Source organism: Mizuhopecten yessoensis, unplaced genomic scaffold, assembly GCF_002113885.1.
Source record: "Mizuhopecten yessoensis strain PY_sf001 unplaced genomic scaffold, ASM211388v2 scaffold10227, whole genome shotgun sequence".
NCBI lineage: Eukaryota > Metazoa > Mollusca > Bivalvia > Pectinida > Pectinidae > Mizuhopecten > Mizuhopecten yessoensis.
The window spans coordinates 9,074-35,059 of record NW_018408441.1 but is presented as its reverse complement, the minus strand read 5'-3'; the positions used below and the strand labels follow the sequence as shown (position 1 = coordinate 35,059).

The following is a 25,986-nucleotide window of genomic DNA, read 5'->3' as shown; positions in this document are numbered from 1 at the left end:
AAAGCGTCCATTTTTAATCGTTTATAGATCATTTATTTTACACAATTTCAACATTTATTAAATTGATATACATTAATGCAATACTAATCTATGGCAGTATCATTTTTATTGACATTATTTTGCCAAAAATTGTGTCTTTCATTTTTTTTTTTTAAATTCACTCCTTTTTAAAACATAAAACATAAAACATCTGTTGTGTTTATTGATGCGTTTAGTATATTTACTAACATGTATCTCAGTGCCACTTATACATCAATGTATATAGATTTAAGAATTTTATAAATCTATATGTATTTTATAAAAACATGCATTATTTCAGTGGCACTATTTCAACGTATCTCAACTCAAATATTCTATGTATCAATATGTTTAATGTATCAATGTACCTCATGCATTAGGAGGTTTACAACCTTTAAACACCAAGCTTAATTTACTCCATGTGCATACTGATTTTATCGATTTTATATATGTCTGATAAAACATGATATGATGACCGGATAAGTAATTGATCTTAGTTAAAAAATGTTGTATTTTCTACACCGTGTATATATATCGATGTCACACTTTAATAAGAAAACAATAGTTCAGTCCCTGACCCCGAGTTCACTTTACACACCTGTTCAGTGAACCGATCACGGTTTTCCCAATAATGTAAAAATACCCACACGCTCAGTGGAAGTATCACATGTGCCAGTACGAATAAATTGGCCGAGGCAAGCAAGTTTTGATACATTGCGGTCATCTTGAAACCAAAAAGCTGGTTTACATTCCTGATTGTACGGCCTGCTTGGTTGTCCTGTTGCCAGAATGGCGATCGTCGACCTCCATCTTCTCGTGCAGACAGTGTTGTACTGTTGTACATTTATCTGTGGATTCATGGTGTCAATTCCCATAGGTGTGACACATGTAAGTACAACGCCGTTTGTTGTCTAAGACAACTGTTTTTTACTGTTCAAATTTAATTTGTATTTATATATGTCTTCAATGCACCGTACTTCCGCTATCGCATTGTGATAAGGTGGGGCATGCTTACATACATTCTTGACATTCCATGGTTAGCGCTCCTTCACCTATTCTGTAAAGTGAAGCTGTTTCATATTAAAGCGCGGCCCTTCATTGTTTTTTATATGACTCACATTGTTTGTATCATCACAGGTCACCGTAGTCCGCTAAAACTGACCATAATCGCAGGCTCAAAAAATTCTGATCGGTCGCCTGTTTATGGTCAGTTTTAGCGGACTAAGGTCACCGCATCAGAGATGTGATCTACCTGTTATACGGAACGAATATTCATACCCTGCCTACTCTCCGCTCCGGCAGAAATCGTCCGTCCGTCGTCCAGAGCTACGTCATCGCAGCTATACCTGTTATATGTTAAAGATGAGAGTACGGTCAATGTAAAGTTTTAAACTTGACAAAAGGCATTTCATCAGCGTGGAAAATTAGTTTGGGGCTCATTTGTTTTACTAAAAACTAGATATAATGAACGTATTGTAAATTACGGTCGTTGTTGAAACAGCTTGTTAAAAATATTATTAAATTGGTCTGAAACTATATTATATCTTCAGATACATTTAAAGGTGTTTTTTTTAATTAATCATAATAACAGTATTCAAGGCTGCGTGTGCACAAAAAGTCTGTGCTGAAAAGTCACTTTTCAGACAAAAATGTTCTTATTATACAGTAAAAGTATGGGGTTGAGGGATATAGCAAGTTTCTGGTGTCCCGAGACCAGGTATATTTCCCGAGGCGAAGCCGAGGGAAATAGGCATGGTCAAGGGACACCAGAAACTTGCTATATCCCTCAACCCCATACTTTAACCGTTTTATTATACCGATACACACTGCAAAGATAGTTTTGACTAGACAATATTTGTAAACCATAAGCTGTATAGCTTCACGTCCCAACTACCCCTTTGATAGCAATGGAGCCAAATGCTTCCGAGTTCGGTAGCAAGCTCTGCCCACCTCGTGCGTCGCCTCCGATTTCGGTAGCAAGCTCCGCCCATCTCGCGCGTCGCTGAATGTTATAAACGGGAGCTGTGCACGGTAAAGCATTAAATTGGAAGCCTCAGTATTTCTTAACCGGAAATGAAGTATGTGAAAGTCAAAGTAGGAGTTTAATGCCACCAAATATACGTCTGGTTATAGCGGTATTAACATTACTTTAAAAGGTTAAGCATTATAAAGTAGAAGATGGGGGGGAAAGCGATCATACTGCATGCATAACTTACAATTTAGTCATTAAAATGTTTTATCTTTATTTTCTTCACGGATTTAATGTTTTAAAAGTAATTTGATAAAATTGTATTATTACCCGTACAAATTCACAGACAGGTTATGGACATTTATTAATTGTTTCAGACTGGTTATAAACTTATATTAACTATAACAAACGTATTAGGAACATTTATTAATTGTTTCAGGCTGCTTATAAACTTGTATTAACTATAACAAACATATTAGGAACATTTATTTATTTTTCAGGCTGCTTATCACAGACATAGGAACATTTTTTTTTATTTACTATTGCAGACTGGTCATACACCTGTATTTATTATCACAGACAGGCTATGGATCTTGAATTATATTGCTTCAGATAAAATTGTTTTAACTATCACAGACATTAAAGGAACATACTGATGTATTTGTAATTCTATGTTCTATCATCAATACATTGCAATTGTCATGTAAGGAACATAAATTCATTGTTTCAAACTGGTTATAAACTTGTATTTACTTGTACTATCACAGACAAGAAGTAATATTTCATTATTTAATACATATATACAGATCAGTGATATTTCATCATCAGGTGCATGTTCTTTAAAGTCTTCGAGATATTTATCACTTGATATATTTTTTAGAGATACAACTCTATTTTGTGACCTTAAAGGCATTTCACACAAGCCAGATACATGGTAACAGCATGCACTTTATTACCATTCAAATATAAGATATCATGGTAAAACAGATATTTATATAATGAGAAAATAAATAAATAAATAAAACTATTTTCCATTTAACCCCCTCCCCAAAAACAACGATAGCAATATATATTGGAACCTCTCTGTAGTAAGTAATTGCATGTGTTATATCTATAATACATGTCTGTGATAATATATACATGTGTAATACCTGTCTGTAGTAGTATATATATTGCTGAGCATCATAATTTGGATACACTTTTGTTAGGATTTTGCCAGGAGACTGGTCCTAACTCAGTGCTTCTTGTTTATTATAAAATATAACAAAGATGTCTTTACAAAGAAATATTGAGAAGGTTATATAATGATAGTATATAAGAAGTGGTTTACAGAGTATATAAAGAGTGATATGCATAGTATACAGAGAGTGGTATACAAAGTATATAAATAATGGTATATAGAGAGTGGTATACAGGGTACATAAAAAGTGGTTTACAGAGTACACAGGGTGGTATACAGAGTATATAAAGAGTGATATGCATGGTGTACATAGAGTGGTATACAGGGTATATTATAATTTGTCTATATAATACAGAAAGAGTGGTATACAGTATATGTAAGAAGTGGTAAACACAGCATATAGAGTGGTTTACACAGAATATAAGGAGTGGTATAAATGTATATATTGAGTGTTACTCACAGTATATAAGGAGTGGTATACACAGTATATATAGAGTGGTATGCACAGTGTATACATAGAGTGGTATACAGTATATCAGAAGAGTGGTATACAGAGTATGTAAGGAGTGGTATACAGCTTATAAAGAGTGATATGCAGGGTATATAAGGATTGGTCTTGTAACATAGTATATAAAGTGGTATACAGTATACAGTATATTGGCCTACATAGTATATTAAGAGTGGTATACAGAGCATAGAGAGTTGTATTCAGAGTATAAATGAGTGATAAACAGAGTATACGGAGAGTGTTATATGGCTGTACATAGTAAAGAAAAAGTGGTGTACAAAGGAGTATACAGAGTATATAAAAAGTTTACCACTTTCATATATTCTATATACACATTTTAGTCCCCCACTGGTTCCCGGGGGATTATAGGTTTGCACTCTGTACTTCTGTACTTTTTCACCTGGAGTAACCAGATTTGGTGTGCAAGAACATCTATTTCTTGGGATGGAGGAGTGCAAGAAGTATGTATCAGGATACTTTCCTAACAGTAGATACATTCTGACATGATAGGTACTGTTTGTTAAATAAAGAAATCATTACCTTAGGGAGACTATGGATTGCCTTACACATAATACTTTGCCTTGTTTTATATATATATTAAATATATACTATAAACACATAATACTATCTTTACATATTTTGTATACTGTTTCTATAATTAGTTATGTATTTGAAATATATCCCGAGACAGTTTTCAAATATACATGTATATCATCTACTTGCTGAAATTTGTTAATGGATTTACCTCATAAAGCTTCATTATTTATTGTGTAAGGGAATCCTCCAAATACAGCCTCATTACATAAGGTACCATATTTATCATCTCTATTATATATAGTGTCTACTCATTTTCCAGAAAATACAATGTACATGATACAAAGTTATACATGGTATGTTTTCCGGTAAAGAGAAAAATAAGACAAAATTGCCAAAATTGTAGCATATCTCAGGTCTAAAAAAAACATCCCCCAGCTGATATTTCTTGTATGGTTAGAGGTAATCAACAACTTTTAATGAAAAATAAAAATCCAGTTGAGTTATTAATAATTAATGCACCTGTGCTTCTTGTTCTAGAGAGGCCACAATAAGGGAACATAATTGGGAAGCTCCAGCACAAGCAAATATATTATATTTCCTGTGCATGCAATCAATATGAACTAATAAGACAACTATTATAAAGATGAGGTAGTGACCTTACCTACAGAGAATATGGACCTGACATATACCTCATGTATATGTGCATGCATACTTGATGTATAGGTGTAATATTAATCTAATGTATAGAAGGTGTATACCTGATGCATAAAATGTGTAACCTGATGTATCACATGGGAGGTGTGTATACCTGATCTATAGGAGGTGTGTATACCTGATCTATAGGATATGTATCTGATCTATAGGATATATGTATACTTGATGTATGGGAGGTGTATACCTGATGTATAGGATATGGGGCAAAGAAGTAATTCCAACAGTGTGGACTTACTTCTGATGTATAGGATATGTATATCTGAGGTGTATACCTGATGTATGGGAGGTGTATACCTGATGTATGGGAGGTGTATACCTGATGTATGGGAGGTGTATACCTGATCTATGGGAGGTGTATACCTGATCTATAGGAGGTAAATACCTGATGTATGGGAGGTGTATATCTGATGTATAGGATCTATAGGATATGTATACCTGATCTATAGGAGGTGTATACCTGATGTATAGGATATATAGGATATGTATACCTGATCTATGGGAGGTGTATACCTGTTCAATAGGAGGTATATACCTGATGTATAGTTGATAGCTGACTTATTGGAGCTGATGATGGATGTATAGGTAATATATGGGAGGTTTATATTTGTAGTAGAGAAGGTGTATATATTTGATTTATAGAAGGTGTATACCGGATGTTTAGAAGGTGTATACCTGATGTATAGGAGGTGTATACCTGATGTTTAGAAGGTGTATGCCTGGTGTATAGTTGATATCTGACTTATTGGAGCTGATGATGGATGTATAGGTAATATATGGGAGGTTTATATTTGTAGTAGAGAAGGTGTGTATATTTGATTTATAAAAGGTGTATACCTGATGTATATGAGGTGTATATCTTAAGCTTTTTATCAATTGTTGCACATTTACTCCTGGGGAGGGGATACATTTTGCTATAGTTTATGGAAATAAGACTTTTTAAGATATATTTTCAGTTATTTTCAGTAGTAACAAATTTATACTTGGTTGGAGTTGTCATCATGTGCACTCCAAGGGCCTGAGGGGCGGAGCCAAAATAGCTAAAACAATAATTGTCTACTTCAGATCCAGATATGAAAACATTGTCATGGATGGAAATATCCTGATGTGCTTATAATCAAAATGTGAATTTCACAACCCCTGGGGTACCAATTCCTCCCTGGGGAGGGGCGAAATTCCCTGCTATACATATGTTATTTTTGTTTTTGTCATATCACAACAACAAATAACATTGTCTACTTCAGATCCAGATATGAAAACATTCTCATGGATGGAGATATCCTGATGTGCTTATAATCAAAATGTGAATTTCACAACCCCTGGGTTACCAATTCCTCCCTGGGGAGGGGCGAAATTCCCTGCTATACATATGTTATTTTTGTTTTTGTCATATCACAACAACAAATAACAATTACATTACAACTCAGGTGACCTGTTAGGCCCATGGGGCTCTTTGGTTGAAAATACTGTATTAGTTGGATGTGTTGATGTTGGCTTCCAATAATAATTCCCCTACTTACCTATAATTAGATGTGGGTTACAGGGACATGGCACATGCTTATTTTAAAAGTGTGCAGCAAAATAGGTATATATACTGTGATGCCCATTTATCATTAATAATATCTTCCATTGTATATATAAATGTGTACCTGGTAGTATTTGACATGTCCCTATAGGTTGAAGGTGATGGAATTATGCACTATAGAAATATTCAAATTTCAAATATTTCATATCAATATGGATCGAGTGTCAGTGCTATATATTTTAAAAAAACACCTGTTTAAAACAGTTGATTCTCAAACAGAATTTGTTCTGTATCAAAAAAAAGAAAGAAGGTTTTTGGGCTGAAATATCTATCCTAGATTTTATTATTAAAAAGAGTTATACAATACTTATCCACAAGTTTTTGAGTCTTGAGCCCAATTTTTAAGCACATGTATCATGTATTTCTCTTGAAATCTGCTTCAAACTTTGGGGGGAAAGTCCAGTTACCATATGCTCCTTTGTGTGATAAATTTCATTTGGAAAAGGAACCGAAATACAAGACATTCTTCATTTTTGAAATTACATCTATTAGTTCCCTAGTTTATGATCTAATGCCAGTCACTTTTCATAAATAAAGATGAGATTAATTTAATCTAATAAAATAACCTTGCTATAGTGATATGTACACATACATAGTATATTCCTGATTAAAAAATTGCCTGTAAAAATATATTTTATTGTGATTCTTTTCTTATACTTAAAATAATTAATTAACCTAGACTAGAGAGGTCAAGTTAGATCAAATGTAAAAATAAGAAGTTAATGTTCTAGGTACAATAAATTGTATTTCATTATAAATATTCTTCCTGTATATATCTGGTAGATTGCAAGATTCTTTACCACCAGGTCTACATGGGACACAATCTAAACAAACTAGTTGGGGTGGGTGAGGGTTAATGTTAACTAATTTGATTGGTTTGGAGGAACACTGAACAGTTGCACATGTCCTTTACCTGTTAACTCACAAAATACATGAGCACACACTTTAAACCATGAATTTATAACACAGAATATTCAGCAGAAATCAATAAATTTTGCTTACAACAAACAAGACAAGTGATGTGAATGATAAATGTTGAATCAACGTACTCAGCTTTCTGACATCAACTATCTGTATATATTTACCTCAAAAAATTGCTGTAAAAACGGCATACCTCGGGTAAACAGATCTCAAAGAAACCAAGACCTCCTCATTAATAATATAAAACAAATAACAACTCCCCCCTTCCCCAAATCACAAACCAAACTAGAATTCTTCAATGAGGCTGTGTACTAAAAATAACGCAAATCAAGATGAATTTTAAAATCTCACTTTATATTTGAGTATGTGGCGACAGATTATGATGACAATAATTAGGGGTAATCCATGTAATCTCGGACACTTTTCAGAGACCTCAGTCTTCAAACCGTCACCGGCGATTGCTGCAAGGTGGAAAAACGAACTCGCTAATGTTACTATTTTAGGATGCATTGCAGTGTGGATTTTCATTGGTTGATCGATACAGTGTCTAACAAATAAACCAAAAGGCGGAAATCCTGAAGAACATAAACCCGGACAGTAGGCATAAAAAGTCGGACACTAATTAACTTTTTAAAAAATCCCATTGAAATATGTGAATTAGACAAACTGATTTATTGGTCCTATTACAATCTTCACAACTTTATTAATACATCACGCTATCATATATGGTTCAAGACGAGACAATATTCGAATAGCTCTCTGGGATTAAAGTTGTATAAGAAATATTGCTATCATTCAGCATTTCCACCAAATAGTCAGTTTTGTATTCAGTGATGTGTTTAAATGTGCACGATGACTCTGAAGTAAACACGCTAGAAAAAAAAGAAAAAAAAATATAGGCATGTTTAAATATTGGTTTCTGGTCCTATTAACCGGGGATGAATATTTTTTCATATGACAATTGTAGTTCAGTGTTTATCAATAAAAGCAATTTATTTTGTTGCAATCGGCACATCAACTCGTCGAAATAAAAAACAAATTCAGAGCCTGTGAATGTTATATGGTGTACCATATTAGGTAATCATTGCAAAACAACGGATGCAATGTCGCTTCAAGTTTTAGCGTTTTATTTTTAAAAAGAAATTACTTAGAATGAAAAAAATCCTGAAAATGAACAACCATGGCATTTTTTGTGAATAATAAAGAAACTGTCTAGATATATGATCAACATTTTTATATATCGTTAAAAAACTGTCAAAATTGGAATAGCGTCACAGCACTTAAAGACAATTGTTCCGCGGATATGACAATAACAACGTGCACAGTTCCTGCAAGGCGGAACTCTAACTTTTTAAAATGTGTATACTGCAAAGGAGGTGGCATTTTCAGTAAAACAAAATCCATTAAAATATATACATTTCACATGTTGATTGTGACTATAATATGTATCTTCATAATTGTATTAAGTATACGTCACAATTGTCACACCACGGAACTACTGACCATAATTGAAATTGAATACTGAAATATTATTTCACATAACATGGGTCTTTTTTTTTTAATTTAATTTCTTCTGCTCCCTTGCGATTTTCTTCCTCTCTTTTTCTTCTTTCTTTTCCTGAACGCTCTGTTTTTCCTTTAAAATATCGTCACTTGTAAGGAGACGATGTGACGTGTTTCGTTTCCTTTTATTTGTGGTTTCCTCAACAACCTTTGGAGGAATGAACATATGTTCTATTTCGGTGTTCCAAAATGTGCCCAAGGTTTCCTCTTCAGTGGGCGGAACACTTTCGACAAACAAGTCGAATAGGACATCATGGCTCTCATCAGACAATGTTTGTTCAGCAACTATAGAAGGCGCGAGGAGGTTTAGGGAATTGGAATCTGCGGCCAACATAGGGTCAGAATCTGGAGAGCATGCAGTAGATAGAGTTATCGGTGTAGATGCTGTGTAGGGAAGCGTTAATACGGAAGTCGAGACGGGAAATATTGCGGAGCCGTTGTCAGGGGATGAAGTCGAGGCGGGAACCATCGTGTGGAATGTGTCGGGGAAGGTACTGGGGACAGGAACTGTTGCGGAGGCGGTGTCGGCGGATGAAGTCGAGGCGGGAACCAACATATGGGCTGTGTCGGAGAAAGTACTGGGGACAGGGACTATTTCGGAAGCGGTGTCGGCGGATGCAGTCGAGGCGGGAACCATCGTGTGGGATGTGTCGGGGGAGGGACTGGGGGCAGGGACTATTTCGGAAGGGGTGTCGGCGGATGAAGTCGAGGCGGGAACCATCAGGTGGAGTGTGTCGGAGAAGGTACTGGGGACAGGAATGGTTGCGGAGGCGGTGACTGGGAAGGTGGCAAAAGCTGTTTTAGCATCAGTAGGTTTTGACGGTTCAAACGAAGCTGATGATATGGCTGCTGGATTGAAGGGATAAATCCCACATGCCCGAAACCCGTTTGCAATGTTAGTTGTGGTAAATGCCTTTTCCCATGCTATGCTTATGGTACCTGGAAAACTCCATTTGTTTACAGAGTGTAGGGGATTTTCGCTGAGATATTCAGATGTAGCAGTGTTGTATGCTCCACTGAAAGGTCCAAAAACGGACCGATCAAGTGGTTGAAGACAGTGCGTTGTGTGGGGTGGGAGGCATAAGATGTGGATATTATTCTGCCTTGCTAGTTCCAGTATTGCTAGGGACTCGTGAGAGGAGTGGCCATCCAATACTAACAGCTGTGGTCTAGCGTCCCCACACTCCTTCAGAAATACATCTGAAAACCACTGCTCACCAATTTTGTCTGTTATCCATCCATTTTCCTGCCACGCCCATTTCGTACCGGTGGGTGCTGCGCTTGTATTGAAACCATGGACGGATGCAGAAGTTTTCCTCTTGGCTATAAACATTGGTGGCATATATCTACCCTCGGCATTGACACATGCCATAATGGTGATATTTGTCCTATTGTTTGTCGTCCTCCCCACAACATTACGCGCTCCCTTTTCTGCTATTACCCGCACAGGGGTGTGTTCAAAATTTCGCCCGGTTTCGTCGCAATTCCAAATTTGGGCGGGTCGGTTCTTTATGTTGAGTTGATCCAGTACATTGCCTAAATCGTTCATGTACTTCTGTACAACCACCGGGTTCAGCATTGACGCTCGGGCAGAAGCCAACTTTTCCGGTTTTCTAATGGTCAATTCAGGGTGTCTTTTTTTAAGTCCTTCTCACCACTGTTTTGAAGGTGTAGCCTTTTTAAACGGTGTTTCTCTAAAACGCTTGCATAGATCACCGGTTCTCACCAGCAGTTGTTTCCTACTAATGCCAATTCCTTGCCGGGACGCCTCTTTCACTGTTTCAACAATCTTATTCTCTATAGCCTCTGGAAGGGCGGGTTTTCGTCCTGGGTGAGCATCTATGGCGGATTTTTCTGTAATTCTGTCATACAGGGTAGATTTTGGGAGCCAAATGTTCCTGCTGCCTTCCTAATAGACATGGCCCCGCTCTTCACAGATTTTAAAGCATGTTCTAAATTTGACCTATCATATTTTAGCTCTGGTCCCCTTCTGTGTTTTGTTTTATTTTTCCTTGACATCTAAAAAATGAATTAAAAATTGATATAAAAATCATTTAGATTGTGCTCCTCACTTATCATTCACCAAAATTGTATATATATGTTCTGTATAATCTACATATATATATTATAGATGAACAATGCATATGATATATATATATATCTATATGTTTATTTGACGATCCCTAATGTTTCCATTTTTTTAAATTGTCAAATTAACAACTATATACCTTCAGCATTGTTGATTTAAACATATTTTTTATTAGCATCTAATATACAAAAGGGATTGGGCATTGTTTAACCTCTGGTCTAGAAGTATGTCCGAAATTAAATGACCGCATATCGATTGTGTCATTTAAACTCGGACAGTGTATTATATGTATTTTTTCTTATATTTTGTACATAAAATTCTTTTTTTATGTGTTAGAATAATAAATAAAAACATATTTAACCAAAAAATCACATACTACAAATATAATGCCCTTAAAACTTACCTTATTTCACTCCTGGAATTCTTTACACTTAACACGTTAACCTTGAAATTTCCCGGGCTGAAGACTCTGTATCACGTGGGTGTCAGGAAAAAATCCGATTTTACCGGCATCCGATCCGTTTTCTAGTATCGCCTTCTTTCGAATTCGTTTCCGGTTTTGTCATAGTCACACAAACGATTAAATCAGTGACGAAAAACAACAAACGCTAGACATAATTGAAAGGATACAGTGCTTTAATGCAAAACGTCCGAGTTTACATGCCTGTCCGAGATTACAAGGATTACCCCTATGCGCTCTTACCGAGTTTGGCATCATTACAGCTGCACTTAATTGGACCGTCATTCCTATATCCTCAGCAAACTACTTTCATTTGTCTCATTCTGGTTGAAAATGACGTGCAACAGATTAATAAATGACAGTGATTCTCACCAATAAGAACTATTTCTGAACCTTTATCTTTTAGGCCAACAAAACTAAATTGTCATTTGAATAATTAAACATGAATCAACTTCACAGACGCAATGGCACTTCGGAACACTCGAGTTTCTTTCGGAAAAGTTTATAACTCGGGATTATTCCAGCCATTTTAGTATATATTAATGTGAGCTTCCTAACACCAATCTTTTAAAATTTATGCGTAAATATAATAATTAATATTTAAATATATCAACTAAACTTATTGATGATATTTTATATTGGTGTTAGTTATACTTCCTGTTGAAAAATACGAAAATTTCCGTGCGCAAAGCTAGTTTTACACAGCTCCCGTTTATCGGACTCCGCGTCGCTTCCGTGTTCGGTAACAAGCTCCACCCACCTCTCGCCTGATTGGCTCGGCGGAAACACCCGAGTGTAGGTGTGTTTTAGTTCCCAGACTAACACACAGGACTAAAACACTGTCAGGCAAAAGTGGGGATATATTCGATTTAACCAATTATTTTTATATAGAGTTTAATAAAGTAGAGGTATAATAATTATATATATATAAAGCAAAATTGAAGGCACGCGGCTAGCTTTTTGATTGGTCTCAGGTATAAAATAAACCCGACCAATTGGTAGGCCGATACCTGGGCCTTTGAAGATTAAAATTTTCATCTACAAGGTGACACACACTGAGCCTTTGATTTTGTCATGACAAATTCTGGGGCGCAGAGAGCGTAAGTGAGTCTAACCCCTGATATATCGAGGATTGGGGCAAAGTTGCCATTGTGTATTGTGTGTCAGCTGTATTCACTTTGACGGACAGCTGGTTGCACATTTACAAATTACAGTTGAAGGAGGAGGAACATTTAGACATTTTAGCCTGTGAGGAAAAAGTGATGAGCGAAAATTTAATCTTGTATGTGATTTTTCAAATTGAATTATTGAAATGTGTGAACAGTGTGATGACTCTGAGGGTAACAACACCAATGCCTATGTATGACTAAATGGCAAATGATATCACGTCATAATACAATGTAATATAACTTGAGCGCGCTTTCATTCTCGGGCTTCAATCAAATAAAAAAAACCTTCCGGAATATTTGGTTACATGCATGTTATTTTACGTGCTAAGTCAATATGTGCTTTGTAACTTACATATCATGTTGATATTAAGGAAGCAGATGGTATTAATACGGGCTGAGTTATTTATCACATTTTTCTTTCACTTCCTAACCGTTATCTTCACGTTCAACTCGATCATTGTCAAAATCGGTTTCACTTGTCATATTCAAATCGTGACCACATGAATGTCACATATATGTGCTTTACGTATGTCTATTTGCATTCCGATAGCTCTGAAAACACATGTTTTACAAAGCCGGTCATGTGTCACAAACGTCAAACCTGAAACGAAATGACGTCAAAAGTATGTTTCACTATTGTGCGTCAACATCTGACGTTACGTTTCATATAACAAGCAAATATAACAATAAAAGAACATGGTTAGTTGATTTGAAATATCCCCATCTATAGTTCGACGTAATGAATGCCCGTGGTAACCTGATTTCTCCTATTTCAGACGAACTTTGACGGGAGTTGTATGCTGTACGGCGATTTCGAATGGAAGTCTAACAATGAATTCATTATGCAATCAAGTGATCAGCTTAACTGTAACTTCTCCATCTACCTGAGCGTGCTAGGCGGCATTTTCTACTCGCTATTTCTGCTGGCCTACAACGCCTACGCACTCCACAAATCTAGATCAAATCACAATGTTGGGTAAGTCTAGTTAAAAATGAGTTAAATGATTAGATCGTTAAAGTTTGTCGATGTTATAAGCAGCATTATCCTCGATATCCATGTAAGTACACGTAACCCCTGTAGTATCGAGGATAAAGCAGCATCATCCTCGATAGCCAAGGGTTACGCTCACTTTTGCTCTCTACACCCCTAGAATATGTCATAGCAAAATCGAAGGTACGAAGATAGCTGTGTAATTGGTCTCGGGTTAAAAAAAAACTGACCAATCGCTAGGCTGATACATGTCTTTTGAAGATTACAAAGGAGCGACAGCCGACTTCAAATCCTGTCGGTTTTTACCGTTACGTGGTCGCGAGATTATTTTGATGAACATGTACATCAAAGGGTCGTACAAGTCTTCTTGTCTCATCAACAAGGTGGCGCACACCGAGCCTTCAATTTTGCTACGACATATTCCTGGGGTGCAGAGAGCGAAAGTGAGCGTAACCCCTGAAGCATCGAGGGAAGCAGCATAGGATGTGCCTTTCTGAATTGCACGTAACATTATGATGAGGATTTCCTGTTCCATGACGTCCACACAACTTCTTGACTACTCCCTGACCCCTTGACCGCTTGGCAACATCGATGGGTTTCATATTCTTTTTCTATCATCAGTAATTTACGTCAATAAGATAAGCTTTATTGAAAAATCAATGGAAAAAACAGAATGTTCTTGTAAGTTTACCCTTGAAACCCGTAATGTTAAAATAACTTTATTCCTCACTGTATTTCCGTATTGTTACATTCAAGAAATTTAAATACGAAAACAAAATGTTCATAAAGATAATATCATTTATTTTTAAGAGAATGCAAAAGAAAGAAAAATGCAACATCACTTGGATGGATTCGAACCAACAAAATATGATGTAGCATTGAGATATAAATAAACATGTACAATATGGTGATTGTTAAGTCATCTGTTTGCTACATGTAATAAGTACTGCTACGAAAGTATTATCTGAAATATCTGTTACCTATATCGCGTCATCAGCGTGTCTGTAACCCTTCAATTGCTTCGATATTTAAGGTAAAGCTTTCCAGAAGTACGATTGCCGACAAAAGGCGGACAGAATGAAATGATTTTTCATATCGTTGTGTACCATGGCTGGTACATAATGATATGAAAGAAAAGTTTTATCAAACCTTTGCTTTTGTATGTTTCTGTACCAACACAACGGCCGAAAAGGATCATAGTACAGAACCATATGAAACCGTCGCCTTTGAAATGTTATCCAGTGTGACAAATTACCGTTTGATAAGGCCTCACGTACACATAGTAGTTACCTCACGGAATGGATGCAATTCTCATTACATCCAGCATCAGTGGCAATAATAATAATAGTTAAATGAATTGACATAACCTACCCAACTTATAGCATTTACAAAATTATGTTAAGCGCTTTAACAACAAACAGAGAAAGCATTTCAACCGATTTTATCTAATGCTTACACCCTTCCGCCTTCACTTACCAAATGAGAAAAGCATCATTAACACAAAACTCCGATGGGCTCGATGTAGGAACCAATTGATAAAATACGATGTAGAATCAAAGAATACAAGACTACTATATATATGCTATACTAATTTTCATTTGTTTTTGGATTATAAAACGGTTATTTTTTGAGCATATAATCAAAAACAATTTGTATTTTAGAAGACATATCAAAAACAAAAAACGTCGTTTTACCCTCTATAAGAAAACCCTATTAAGGCCCCAGCATTTGCAGAAGAGTAACAAACTTGTCTTTCATCAGAGGTGATATTGTGGTTAGGCATTTTATTACCAAGGGTCGTTCATTTCAATGCTTTCATATCTTTCTGTACCATCCTTGCTGTTCCATTTTATGGTACAGAATCAAATGAAAACGACGAGCTTTCATATCTTTGTGTACCATACCACAGTACAGGATGAACTGAAAGCGATGAACACGTGAAAGTATGCGAGATTTCTAAAATTAATTTTCTCATCTTTTATGTACCACATATTGTACACACAAAAATCATTCTGTTGTGTACCTTGATACACTTCTATGTGGAACACAAAGAATTGCTTTTTTTTTTTATATATTCGTGTACCATGGTACACTTTTATGAGGTCACAAGAATATAAAAAAAAATCAATTGTCCGGCACTTGTCGTCCATCGTACAAACATAACATTGCAACAGTTGTAATCTGATCATTAAAAACCCTACCAGTTACATGGGAAGAAATTTCTATCACAGGTTGGAAATGTGGGTGCTGCCGTTTATATTGCTGAATTCCGTGATGACAATCCTGGTCCTGATCTCCTCCTGTATTATCACTGTGGGGTTTAACGCCTTTTGTGACGGCATCACGAAGGGCCGTTATAGTAACAAGTAAGTACACATACGGAAGAGCACGAGAGCCGGTCAACGTCTTAAAAGACTTGCTATTCCGTGTTACTCGAAATTCCAGACGCTAATGGTAGCATTGATTGTGCGTATTTGTTTAGAAGCCTTGCCTAAAAAAGCATGGTATTCATGTTTTATGTACAAACCTGCAATTGTTCATGTTTCATGTACAGTCATGTACTGTATTCATGTTTGATGTACAAACATGTACTGTATTCATGCTTCATATACAAACATGTACTGTATTCATGCTTCATGTACAGTCATGTACTGTATTCATGTTTGATGTACAAACATGTACTGTATTCATGCTTCATATACAAACATGTCCTGTATTCATGCTTCATGTACAAACATGTACTGTATTCATGCTTCATGTACAGTCACGTACTGTATTCATGTTTGATGTACAAACATGTACTGTATTCATGCTTCATATACAAACATGTCCTGTATTCATGCTTCATGTACAAACATGTACTGTATTCATGCTTCATGTACAAACATGTGCTGTATTCATGTTTCATGTATACACATGTACTGTATTCATGTTTCATGTGCAATCATGTACTGCATTCATGCTTCATGTACAAACATGTACTGTATTCATGTTTCATGTATAAACATGTACTGTATTCATGTTTCATGTGCAAACATGTACTGTATTCATGCTTTATGTACAAACATGCACTGTATTCATGTTTAATGTACAAACATGTACTGTATTCATGTTTAATGTAAAAACATGTACTGTATTCATGTTTAATGTACAAACATGTACTGTATTCATGTTTAATGTACAAACATGTACTGTATTCAAGTTTCATGTACAATCATGTACTGTATTCATGTTTCATGTACAAACATGTACTGTATTCATGTTTAATGTACAAACATGTACTGTATTCATGTTTAATGTACAAACATGTACTGTATTCATATTTCAAACATACATTATAATATTATATTTGTCTTATTTACAAAACGTATTTTATCTTTTTTTCTGTTTTGGATAGGTGAGGATTCCTAAAATTATGTTAGATCTCTTGTTATATTGCGGGGATGATTTATACTGTAATGTTTATGCATGTAATATAATAAACGTTCATATATGTTACACAGAGACTATAATGGTAAACATCACTTTTAAAGGATATCATAAAAAGCAACAATTTAAAAAATATGCCACAAAACTTTCACGTTCTCTAATTACACTAATAAAAGTGTCATCATTTTTGATAAATGCTGCAAACTTTCAAAATTATATTTAAGGGCCAATGTCTAACTCTCGTATGGAATATGCGGTAATAGTCCCTTTAAGAGATTTTTCACAAAGTATGCTGTTATTTGTAACTTAACTTGGTCACGTGACTGATTGCGTATGATCATCTTAAGACATAAAACCCCACAAACATAAATTAATCTTCAAAACATTTCATTTGAACCAGTGCCATTGAGATGGAGCCTGCACAATAACATAACTTTTAAATTTAATTAAACCACCTTTCTAAGTCTGTTGTTGACTGAAGTCATGTATGATTGTGTGATGATGTTTACAATATTATTAAAATCCGTTTATTTATTCCAGTTGTCCTGATGCTCAAAACGGGGAATGGACTAGACAAGGTACTGATGTACACTTCAACGTGGGAAATTTCTACGAATTATTGACTGTGGCAAAGGTACCACGGGTTCTAGTTAACAGATACCGTAAAACTGGTTGATCAATTACGTACCATAGCTCATCACCATATATAGAGGCCACACTACTTGTAACCGTCGTTTACTAGTTGTTTTAACTTTTCAAATATCAAACAGAAAAAAAAATCAATTAATTGATTTAGTGCCAGTTGACAGAATTTGTTATACTACCTTCATTTTCCTTCTACTATTGCTTTTTGGCAGAAAACAATCAGTGTTTGGTTTATTTCCATACTTCTTTATCAATCACATTTCGTTCCATAGCTAAAGGGGGAAGGGTAGGCCAATATAGAAGTTATCAACGCACTAGATAAACTGGGACACACACCAAAGACCTTCAAAAACTCAATGAATTTTGTTTTTCTTCTTAACAAATTAAAAATTAACTACCGAGAGATATATAAAACTGAGAACACAAATTGTTGAACTTCTTTCTATCACACTGTTAATTTCATCGTTGAGTGATCGACGTTGTTGATCTACAAACAACGAACCAGAGGCTGCGTACTAATTTGTTTCAGGTAATGAATTTGCTGATTAATATAAAAAGAAAAGCCAAACAACATTCTGAACAACTCTATGATGATGTGTAACACTTTAGATATTGAGATATTGGTTAATTTTAATTAAGTCTGCTCGTAAAACAGGCCGCTTGATTAACCTTGGGTATCTAATAGGCTACTACATCGCGGTTGGATGTCTGTAATTGAGGATCACGAAAACAAACGACATCAATGTTTAAACTGAAGGTTCCATAGTTCAAAAGTTTTACCAATCAACTTGACGGGAAAAAAACTTCGCTAATCGGATGACTTACACTTATGTTTATCCGACAGAAATTGTTTAAGGGATAGACTGGAAGGTGTGGGGGGGGGGGGATTTGGTAGAAACATCATGATTACATATCACTACATAGTCTAACATATTCACTGTGTTTTACTATTTTTGCCTTAAAACTACTTTGTATACTTTGTAGTTACAAATGTGCACACCATTGTGTATCATCATTACGCACTGTATCATTCTTTTGGACAGCATGAGCAAGTATTACACATTGTAACATACGCTTACACACTGTGCGACATTAAATGATAGTACACATTGTTACATACGCTTACACACTGTGCTACATTGAATGATAGTACATATTATTACAGAGCATTACATATTGTGCTACATTGAATGATAGTACATATCATTACAGAGCATTACACACTGTGCTACATTGAATGATAGCACATATTTTACAGAGCATTACACACTGTGCGACATTGAATGCTAGTACATATTATTACAGAGCATTACACTGTGCTACATTGAATGATAGCACATATTTTACAGAGCATTACACACTGTGCTACATTGAATGATATTACATATTATTACAGAGCATTACACACTGTGCTACATTGAATGATAGCACATGCTATTACAGAGCATTACACACTGTGCGACATTGAATGATAGCACATATTATTACAGAGCATTACACACTGTGCTACATTGAATGATAGTACAGATCATTACAGAGCATTACACTGTGCTACATTGAATGATAGCACATATTCTACAGAGCATTACACACTGTGCTACATTGAATGATAGCACATGCTATTACAGAGCATTACACACTGTGCGACATTGAATGATAGCACATATTATTACAGAGCATTACTCACTGTGCTACATTGAATGATAGCACATATTTTACAGAGCATTAAACACTGTGCGACATTGAATGCTAGTACATATTATTACAGATCATTACACTGTGCTACATTGAATGATAGCACATATTCTACAGAGCATTACACACTGTGCTACATTGAATGATATTACATATTATTACAGAGCATTACACACTGTGCTATATTGAAGGATAGTACATATTATTACAGAGCATTACACACTGGGCTACATTGAATGATAGCACATACTATTACAGAGCATTACACACTGTGCGACATTGAATGATAGCACATATTATTACAGAGCATTACTCACTGTGCTACATTGAATGATAGCACATATTTTACAGAGCATTACACACTGTGCGACATTGAATGCTAGTACATATTATTACAGAGCATTACGCTGTGCTACATTGAATGATAGCACATATTTTACAGAGCATTACACACTGTGCGACATTGAATGCTAGTACATATTATTACAGAGCATTACGCTGTGCTACATTGAATGATAGCACATATTTTACAGAGCATTACACACTGTGCGACATTGAATGATAGCACGTATTATTACAGAGCATTACACACTGTGCTATATTGAAGGATAGTACATATTATTACAGAGCATTACACACTGTGCGACATTGGATGATAGTACATATTATTACAGAGCATTACACACTGTACTTATTCCACACTAGCAGGTGAAGTCCTTTTACACGTCATAACACATCATTCTTCATTACTTTTATACATTTATACATTATATTTCAATCGTTACCTGTCATTGCACATCTTTACACACCCCTTACATATTTCATGATTGCACATAGCACATAACAAATACATTACGTAAAAAAATCGTTACAAATTATTACACAATTTTGCAAATTAATGCGCAACTCTGCATATCATAAACCGACACAATAACAAAAAATATCACTTTACGTCATTACACCTTATTCCAATAATTACATATAGTTATATATTATTGCAACTCTTGTCATGTGTTAATACTTCTTTATACATAATTTCAAATAAAGGACATACCACTCCACATTACACTTTATCACACATCAATACACATATAAAAGATCAGTACACATTTTAACATGTCAAACACATAAGTACAGTAATTCCAGCGTAACTCCTATGTGCTTTATGGTTTTGTACATCCGAAAATATATTTTGTGGGCTATATGGTGAAGCAGGATATTATTTTTTTATAATTGTTTTTCTTTAACAATATTGTGTACTTAACCGACCTGATCTATTTCTGGTTCACCGTATTTGTACATTGTTTCTATACTTTAAACAACAAAACACATTACAGTGCTAGTCAGTATTTATCATTTAACCTTATTTTATACATGCATGTTATATCTGTAAACACATCGTAAAATGTTGTTTTTTCCCGTTATACCATCAAGAATACGTCTTTCTGTATTTTTACCAGCTATGCATATTAAGCATGGAATGAAGCATTGAAACAAGTGTGATAATTTGCCCTTTTCAAATATTGCATATGAAGATGTTTCTGGTTCATATAATATAACACCTGTTGATCCACCGTATTTGACCTGTGAACCAATTAAGTTCATCAAGACTTTCTGATTCCAGATTGCCTCTTGGGTGGCTTTCCTGCTGTGGTTAGGGCAAGTCGCTCTCGGTATTCTTCGCTTCATCAGAAACAGGACACACCGAACACGGAACGCTGATCGAGATCGTCTCGGCGCCGAACACCCATCTTCATGAACGGGGTATTGAAAGAGATCATGTTATTAACAGTTATAGATCTAGATGTGAACGATATTAGTATCAAACCCGGAGAAAAGATCTGCATCGATAATTGAGATTTATTCAGCTACACGNAACAGTTATAGATCTAGATGTGAACGATATTAGTATCAAACCCGGAAAAAAGATCTGCATCGATAATTGAGATTTATTCAGCTACACAAGTTCCATCTGCATTACAAAGAGCGAAACAAGAATTGAAAGGGAGTTCGGAAATTATTCATTTCTTTTCCATTAAGAAGGATCCTCACATTTGCAGGAGACCGCCAAGATTTATTTGTATTTTTTTCAGATATCAATTTTCTTGTTCTTTCTTTTTGAACTTCTGTACGTCCGTTTTTCTAATCTTGTATTTTTCATTTTTGATACGTTTTTATTCAATTGGTTTTGGATTTGTTGTCAACGAAATTTAATTATTTCGATTACTTTTTGAAATATTCTTAATGAGACGCCTTCAGGTAAACGGTTTTTCATGGGGTCTGAAACTCTGTACTCCTCTGTATTGAGTTGGTGATATAATTCATAAAGGCTAAAGTAGTATATACGACAATTGAACCATAGGTATGCGCAATGAATCGATACTAAGGCCTTATAAAGTGCGTTAAACAATACTTAGGCACTAGGAATAATGCTTTAATTAGTGTTATCTGTTACTTTTGAATAAATGTTTTATGGAATATAGATTTTTGTAAAAATAAAGGGTAAACTAAAAGCTTTTTTGAAACTTTGATACAAAAAATAAATAAAACCGAAGCATTTTGTTAAACATAGAAATGTAAGTGTATACAATAATAGTCCTACGTGCCAACCATTGGTATTATATAATGCCCTTTGAAAAGGTACATGCAATATGTTTTGCCATGAATTCAAGGTTATGCATTTTACCATATACAACTCATTTGTTTCAGATCTATTGTCCTTTAACCTTATAGTAAGCGTTACTCTAAAGCCATCCTCGATATCCAGGGGTTACGTTTGCTTTCGCTCTCTAAACCCCTGGAATATGTCATAGCAAAATTGAAGGCTACGTGTACGCCACCTTGTTGATGAGACAAGAATATTGGATCGATCCTTTGATATACATCAAAATAAATACCGCGGTCACATAACGGTAAAATTTGATAGGCTTTGAGCGTGAACGTAACCCCTGGATATCGAGGATGCTCTAAAGCAGAATGTAGAATACCCTTGTATTCATATGTCTTCCTGTCACGGGGTTCCAGTGTTAAATTGTGGGCTTAACCTCGTCTCTCTTACGTGTGTTTTGCAAGATAAAAATATCCGTCGTATGAAAGCAGTCTCGTGGGTAGATATAAGTATCTTACATTTTATATCATGTGGTATTGTTGTCATTGTTACTTCCAAAATTAAGACAATTATGTGACGTCTTTAATTAATATCAAATGACGTCATGTTGAAAGTGAAAGCCTCATGTATTTTTTTCTTATAATATGATTTAGAAATGAAGTACACGAAAGAACCAAATTCGTTCGAACTTGTTGTACAAATAAGTTTGTTCTTCCCTCAGAGCCGTGGACTTGACAAAGATATTGTCAAAAACCTCGAATATTACTCCAGGTAACGCTTCAGTTGAATTTATTTATTACCTATACATGAAAATAAGAAGTTGTCTTATGAATCTTGCCTATACGTTATAACGATATGATTGCTTAAATAGCAGTACTGTGTTTTATCAGACTATGTCACTTTTACATTACTTAAATTACAATAGGAAAACCAATGAGGATTCATACAACGGAAGTCCAAACAATACAGTGTCTATTTGTTCGATTATTGGTTATGCAATTAAGGTTTTTAAGTCTATAATGATAGATGTGATAAACCGTCCCTCCGGCTTATTTCAATAAATTGACGGTTTATGCTCATTATTGTATGTAGTAAACCTTGGGTTCACATTGTTATAATCCATAGTATATATGTATAATTAGATGTACTTTTAGTAAACTCACTGTTCACCTTGTTATATTTGGTGGTTTATGCTTACAATTTCATGTAGTAAACCTACCGTTCACTTTGTTATATTTGATGGTGTATGCGTATAAAGGCACACCGTCTTATGCGACCACCACCATTAAGAGACCACAAGTTGAACTTCCTGACGGTGGCCTCCTATTACAGGTTCGATTTAATGTCCATAGCCTACTTTTCGATCATATGTATTCATATTTAACGACAGAATGTGTCTGTCCTTCATATTTTGATCGGTGTATTTGTGTTAATATTAATTGTAAAAAGTTGATTGTCCATCAAACACTAAGGGACATATATATTTAGATATATAAAAATGTGTACATATAACTATAAATGTTCGTACTATGTGTTCATATTTAACGACAGAATGTGAACGTTAAGGGATATATATATATAGAGAGAGAGATATAAAAATGTATGGTATACATATAACTATAAATGTTCGTACTATGCTGATGTGATAGGTGTATATTTATAACTGTGTCGAGTCGGTTGTTCTACACACTATACTGGTAATAAGAGTGTGTATTTAACTCTACAAATGTTTATTATGAGATCTTTTGTCGATATGCTATAAAATGGACGCTGGCTTTTCAGCTTCTCTGTTCCTCATTTACATATATTACCTTTGGTGCAAAGTTCTAGTTAAGGTACAAATGAAGTGACATGATTTATATACCTACTTTTATTGCTTCTTTATCAATCTTCATATGAGAAGATTTATTCACATCAATGTTAGTCAATCGGGACAGTTATGTAAATTTCCGATGTTGATGTTTGTCCCTTCCTAATAGTAGAAGTTATATTAGCTTTTCTCCACGCTTTTGATACAAATTCTTGCTTCCCTTACCTTCTCCTTCAATCGATTTCAATCTTGGCATATTTTATAAATTTATCAAGACATTTGGCTGCAATGTAAGGCTCTCAGACTCGGTCACTTTTGTTGTTGTATTTTCCAGTATAAAGTACTACATTGGTATATCATTCTTTCCCATGGCCATACCCTTTCTAACCTTTGGAGTATTTTTGATTTGTAATGGTATCAAGGACATCTTATAAGCTTATTGTACATGTTCACCACGTCCCTGTTTTTGGGCGTGTAGTCTTCTATGTTGTATTTCATGTACGGCTTTCGATTCAAAGATTGCATTTTATGACAATAGGAATCAAAACATATGACAAGATCGCTACTAACAATAAGAATCTTTAATATTTCTAATTTGATTATAATAAGGCCATACTACTGGAGTTGTTGTCCTTCCTATCGATTATATATATTCTCTCAAGCTTTCAATTAACAGTTTAATTGTTCTCTTTTGATAACCACATATTCCAACATATTTTAAATAGCTTCATATCTCCTACAATTAGTAAGTAACTGTTGATATTGATACGATTGATGTAATAAATCTGTTAAGTTCTACGTGTTTTTGCTAGAATGTGGACGTTTGTTTCCAGAGAGCTTTAATACACATCCTGTATTTATCTTTATTCTCAGTGTTAACTTTTATCCCAACCAGTAACCACCGGTTGTTTTGATATCTTCCTTTTTTCTTCATCTCATGGTTGATTTCACTTCTATCCTTCATCCTTTGTTAGAACATTGCTGATCGTATCGACTTGTACTTTGTAGTTCATTTATGTTACTAAAAATAAAAATAAAATGAAAAAACAGTTTGTCCTCTGTTTAATGTAATGCCACTTGATTGTGATCTTGTTTTTATTCCCAAATTGTCTAAGTTTGATATGTATGAACATGTAACAGAATCAAGTCAAGTGTCCATCAAAAAAAGAGAAATATATAGATGCTCTTGTTCAGGATGATCAAACCAAACTTCAATCTTATGTAAGTGGCATATATGCTCATATTTGATTGTATGAGCTTCTGTCAAAAGATGATAAATATATAGATATAGATATGCTAGCAGCTTAACATCATAACATTACGTCTGCTATTAATCATTTGCATCGTATCAAGTCTATTGTCCATATCGTGTTTATGACACTATTTATATAAGTATGTACTAGTTACCAAACGAGCGATGTTTGATCTCCTGTGTATCTAACGCTTCGTTGTTACTTCATCACGGGTTTAGTGTACATGTGCAGGTGTCATTACAAAACACAAAAAGTGTCACGTCCAATTTGATTGGCTCTCTATTATGTCCATGTGACATTTAATGGTTTTCAAAATCAAATAAATGTTTCCACAGAACTCTTAACTCAATCTTTATGGATTATGAAATATTTATCATAGTGTATTCCATCATATTTCGACCTACTTGTTCTTGCCCATANCACATGGTGGAGGTTCGTACTAATATAACACTTTATCTGTATCACTTGGTGAAGGTTCGTAGTAATATAACACTTTATCAGTATCACATGGTGGAGGTTCGTACTAATATAACACTTTATCAGTATCATATGGTGGAGGTTCGTACTAAGATGACACTTTATCAGTATCACATGGTGGAGGTTCGTACTAACATAACACTTTATCTGTATCACACTGCGGAGGTTCGTACTAAGATAACACTTTATCTGTATCACATGGCGGAGGTTCGTACTTATATAACACTTTATCAGTATCACACGGCGGAGGTTCGTACTAAGATAACACTTTATCAGTATCACATGGTGGAGGTTCGTACTAATATAACACTTTATCTGTATCACATGGCGGAGGTTCGTACTTATATAACACTTTATCAGTATCACAC

The 25,986-nt window shown here is 35.0% G+C and overlaps 1 protein-coding gene across 2 annotated transcripts; it reads left to right on the top strand.

The window, feature by feature from the left end:
* The first annotated feature begins 616 nt into the window (after window positions 1-616).
* On the top strand, window positions 617-21,339 carry LOC110459822 (transmembrane protein 179B-like). 2 transcript variants are annotated; one of them, XM_021512273.1, is made up of 5 exons: window positions 617-906; window positions 13,487-13,686; window positions 15,933-16,067; window positions 17,671-17,708; window positions 21,095-21,339. In XM_021512273.1, the coding sequence occupies exons 1-5, from the start codon at window positions 808-810 to the stop codon at window positions 21,190-21,192; spliced, it is 570 nt and encodes a 189-aa protein (XP_021367948.1). In that variant the 5' UTR covers window positions 617-807; the 3' UTR covers window positions 21,193-21,339. The 2 variants fall into 2 exon arrangements, with proteins under 2 accessions (XP_021367948.1, XP_021367947.1); XM_021512272.1 differs by having other exon boundaries at window positions 621-906; window positions 17,671-17,764.
* Window positions 21,340-25,986: the final 4,647 nt, after the last annotated feature.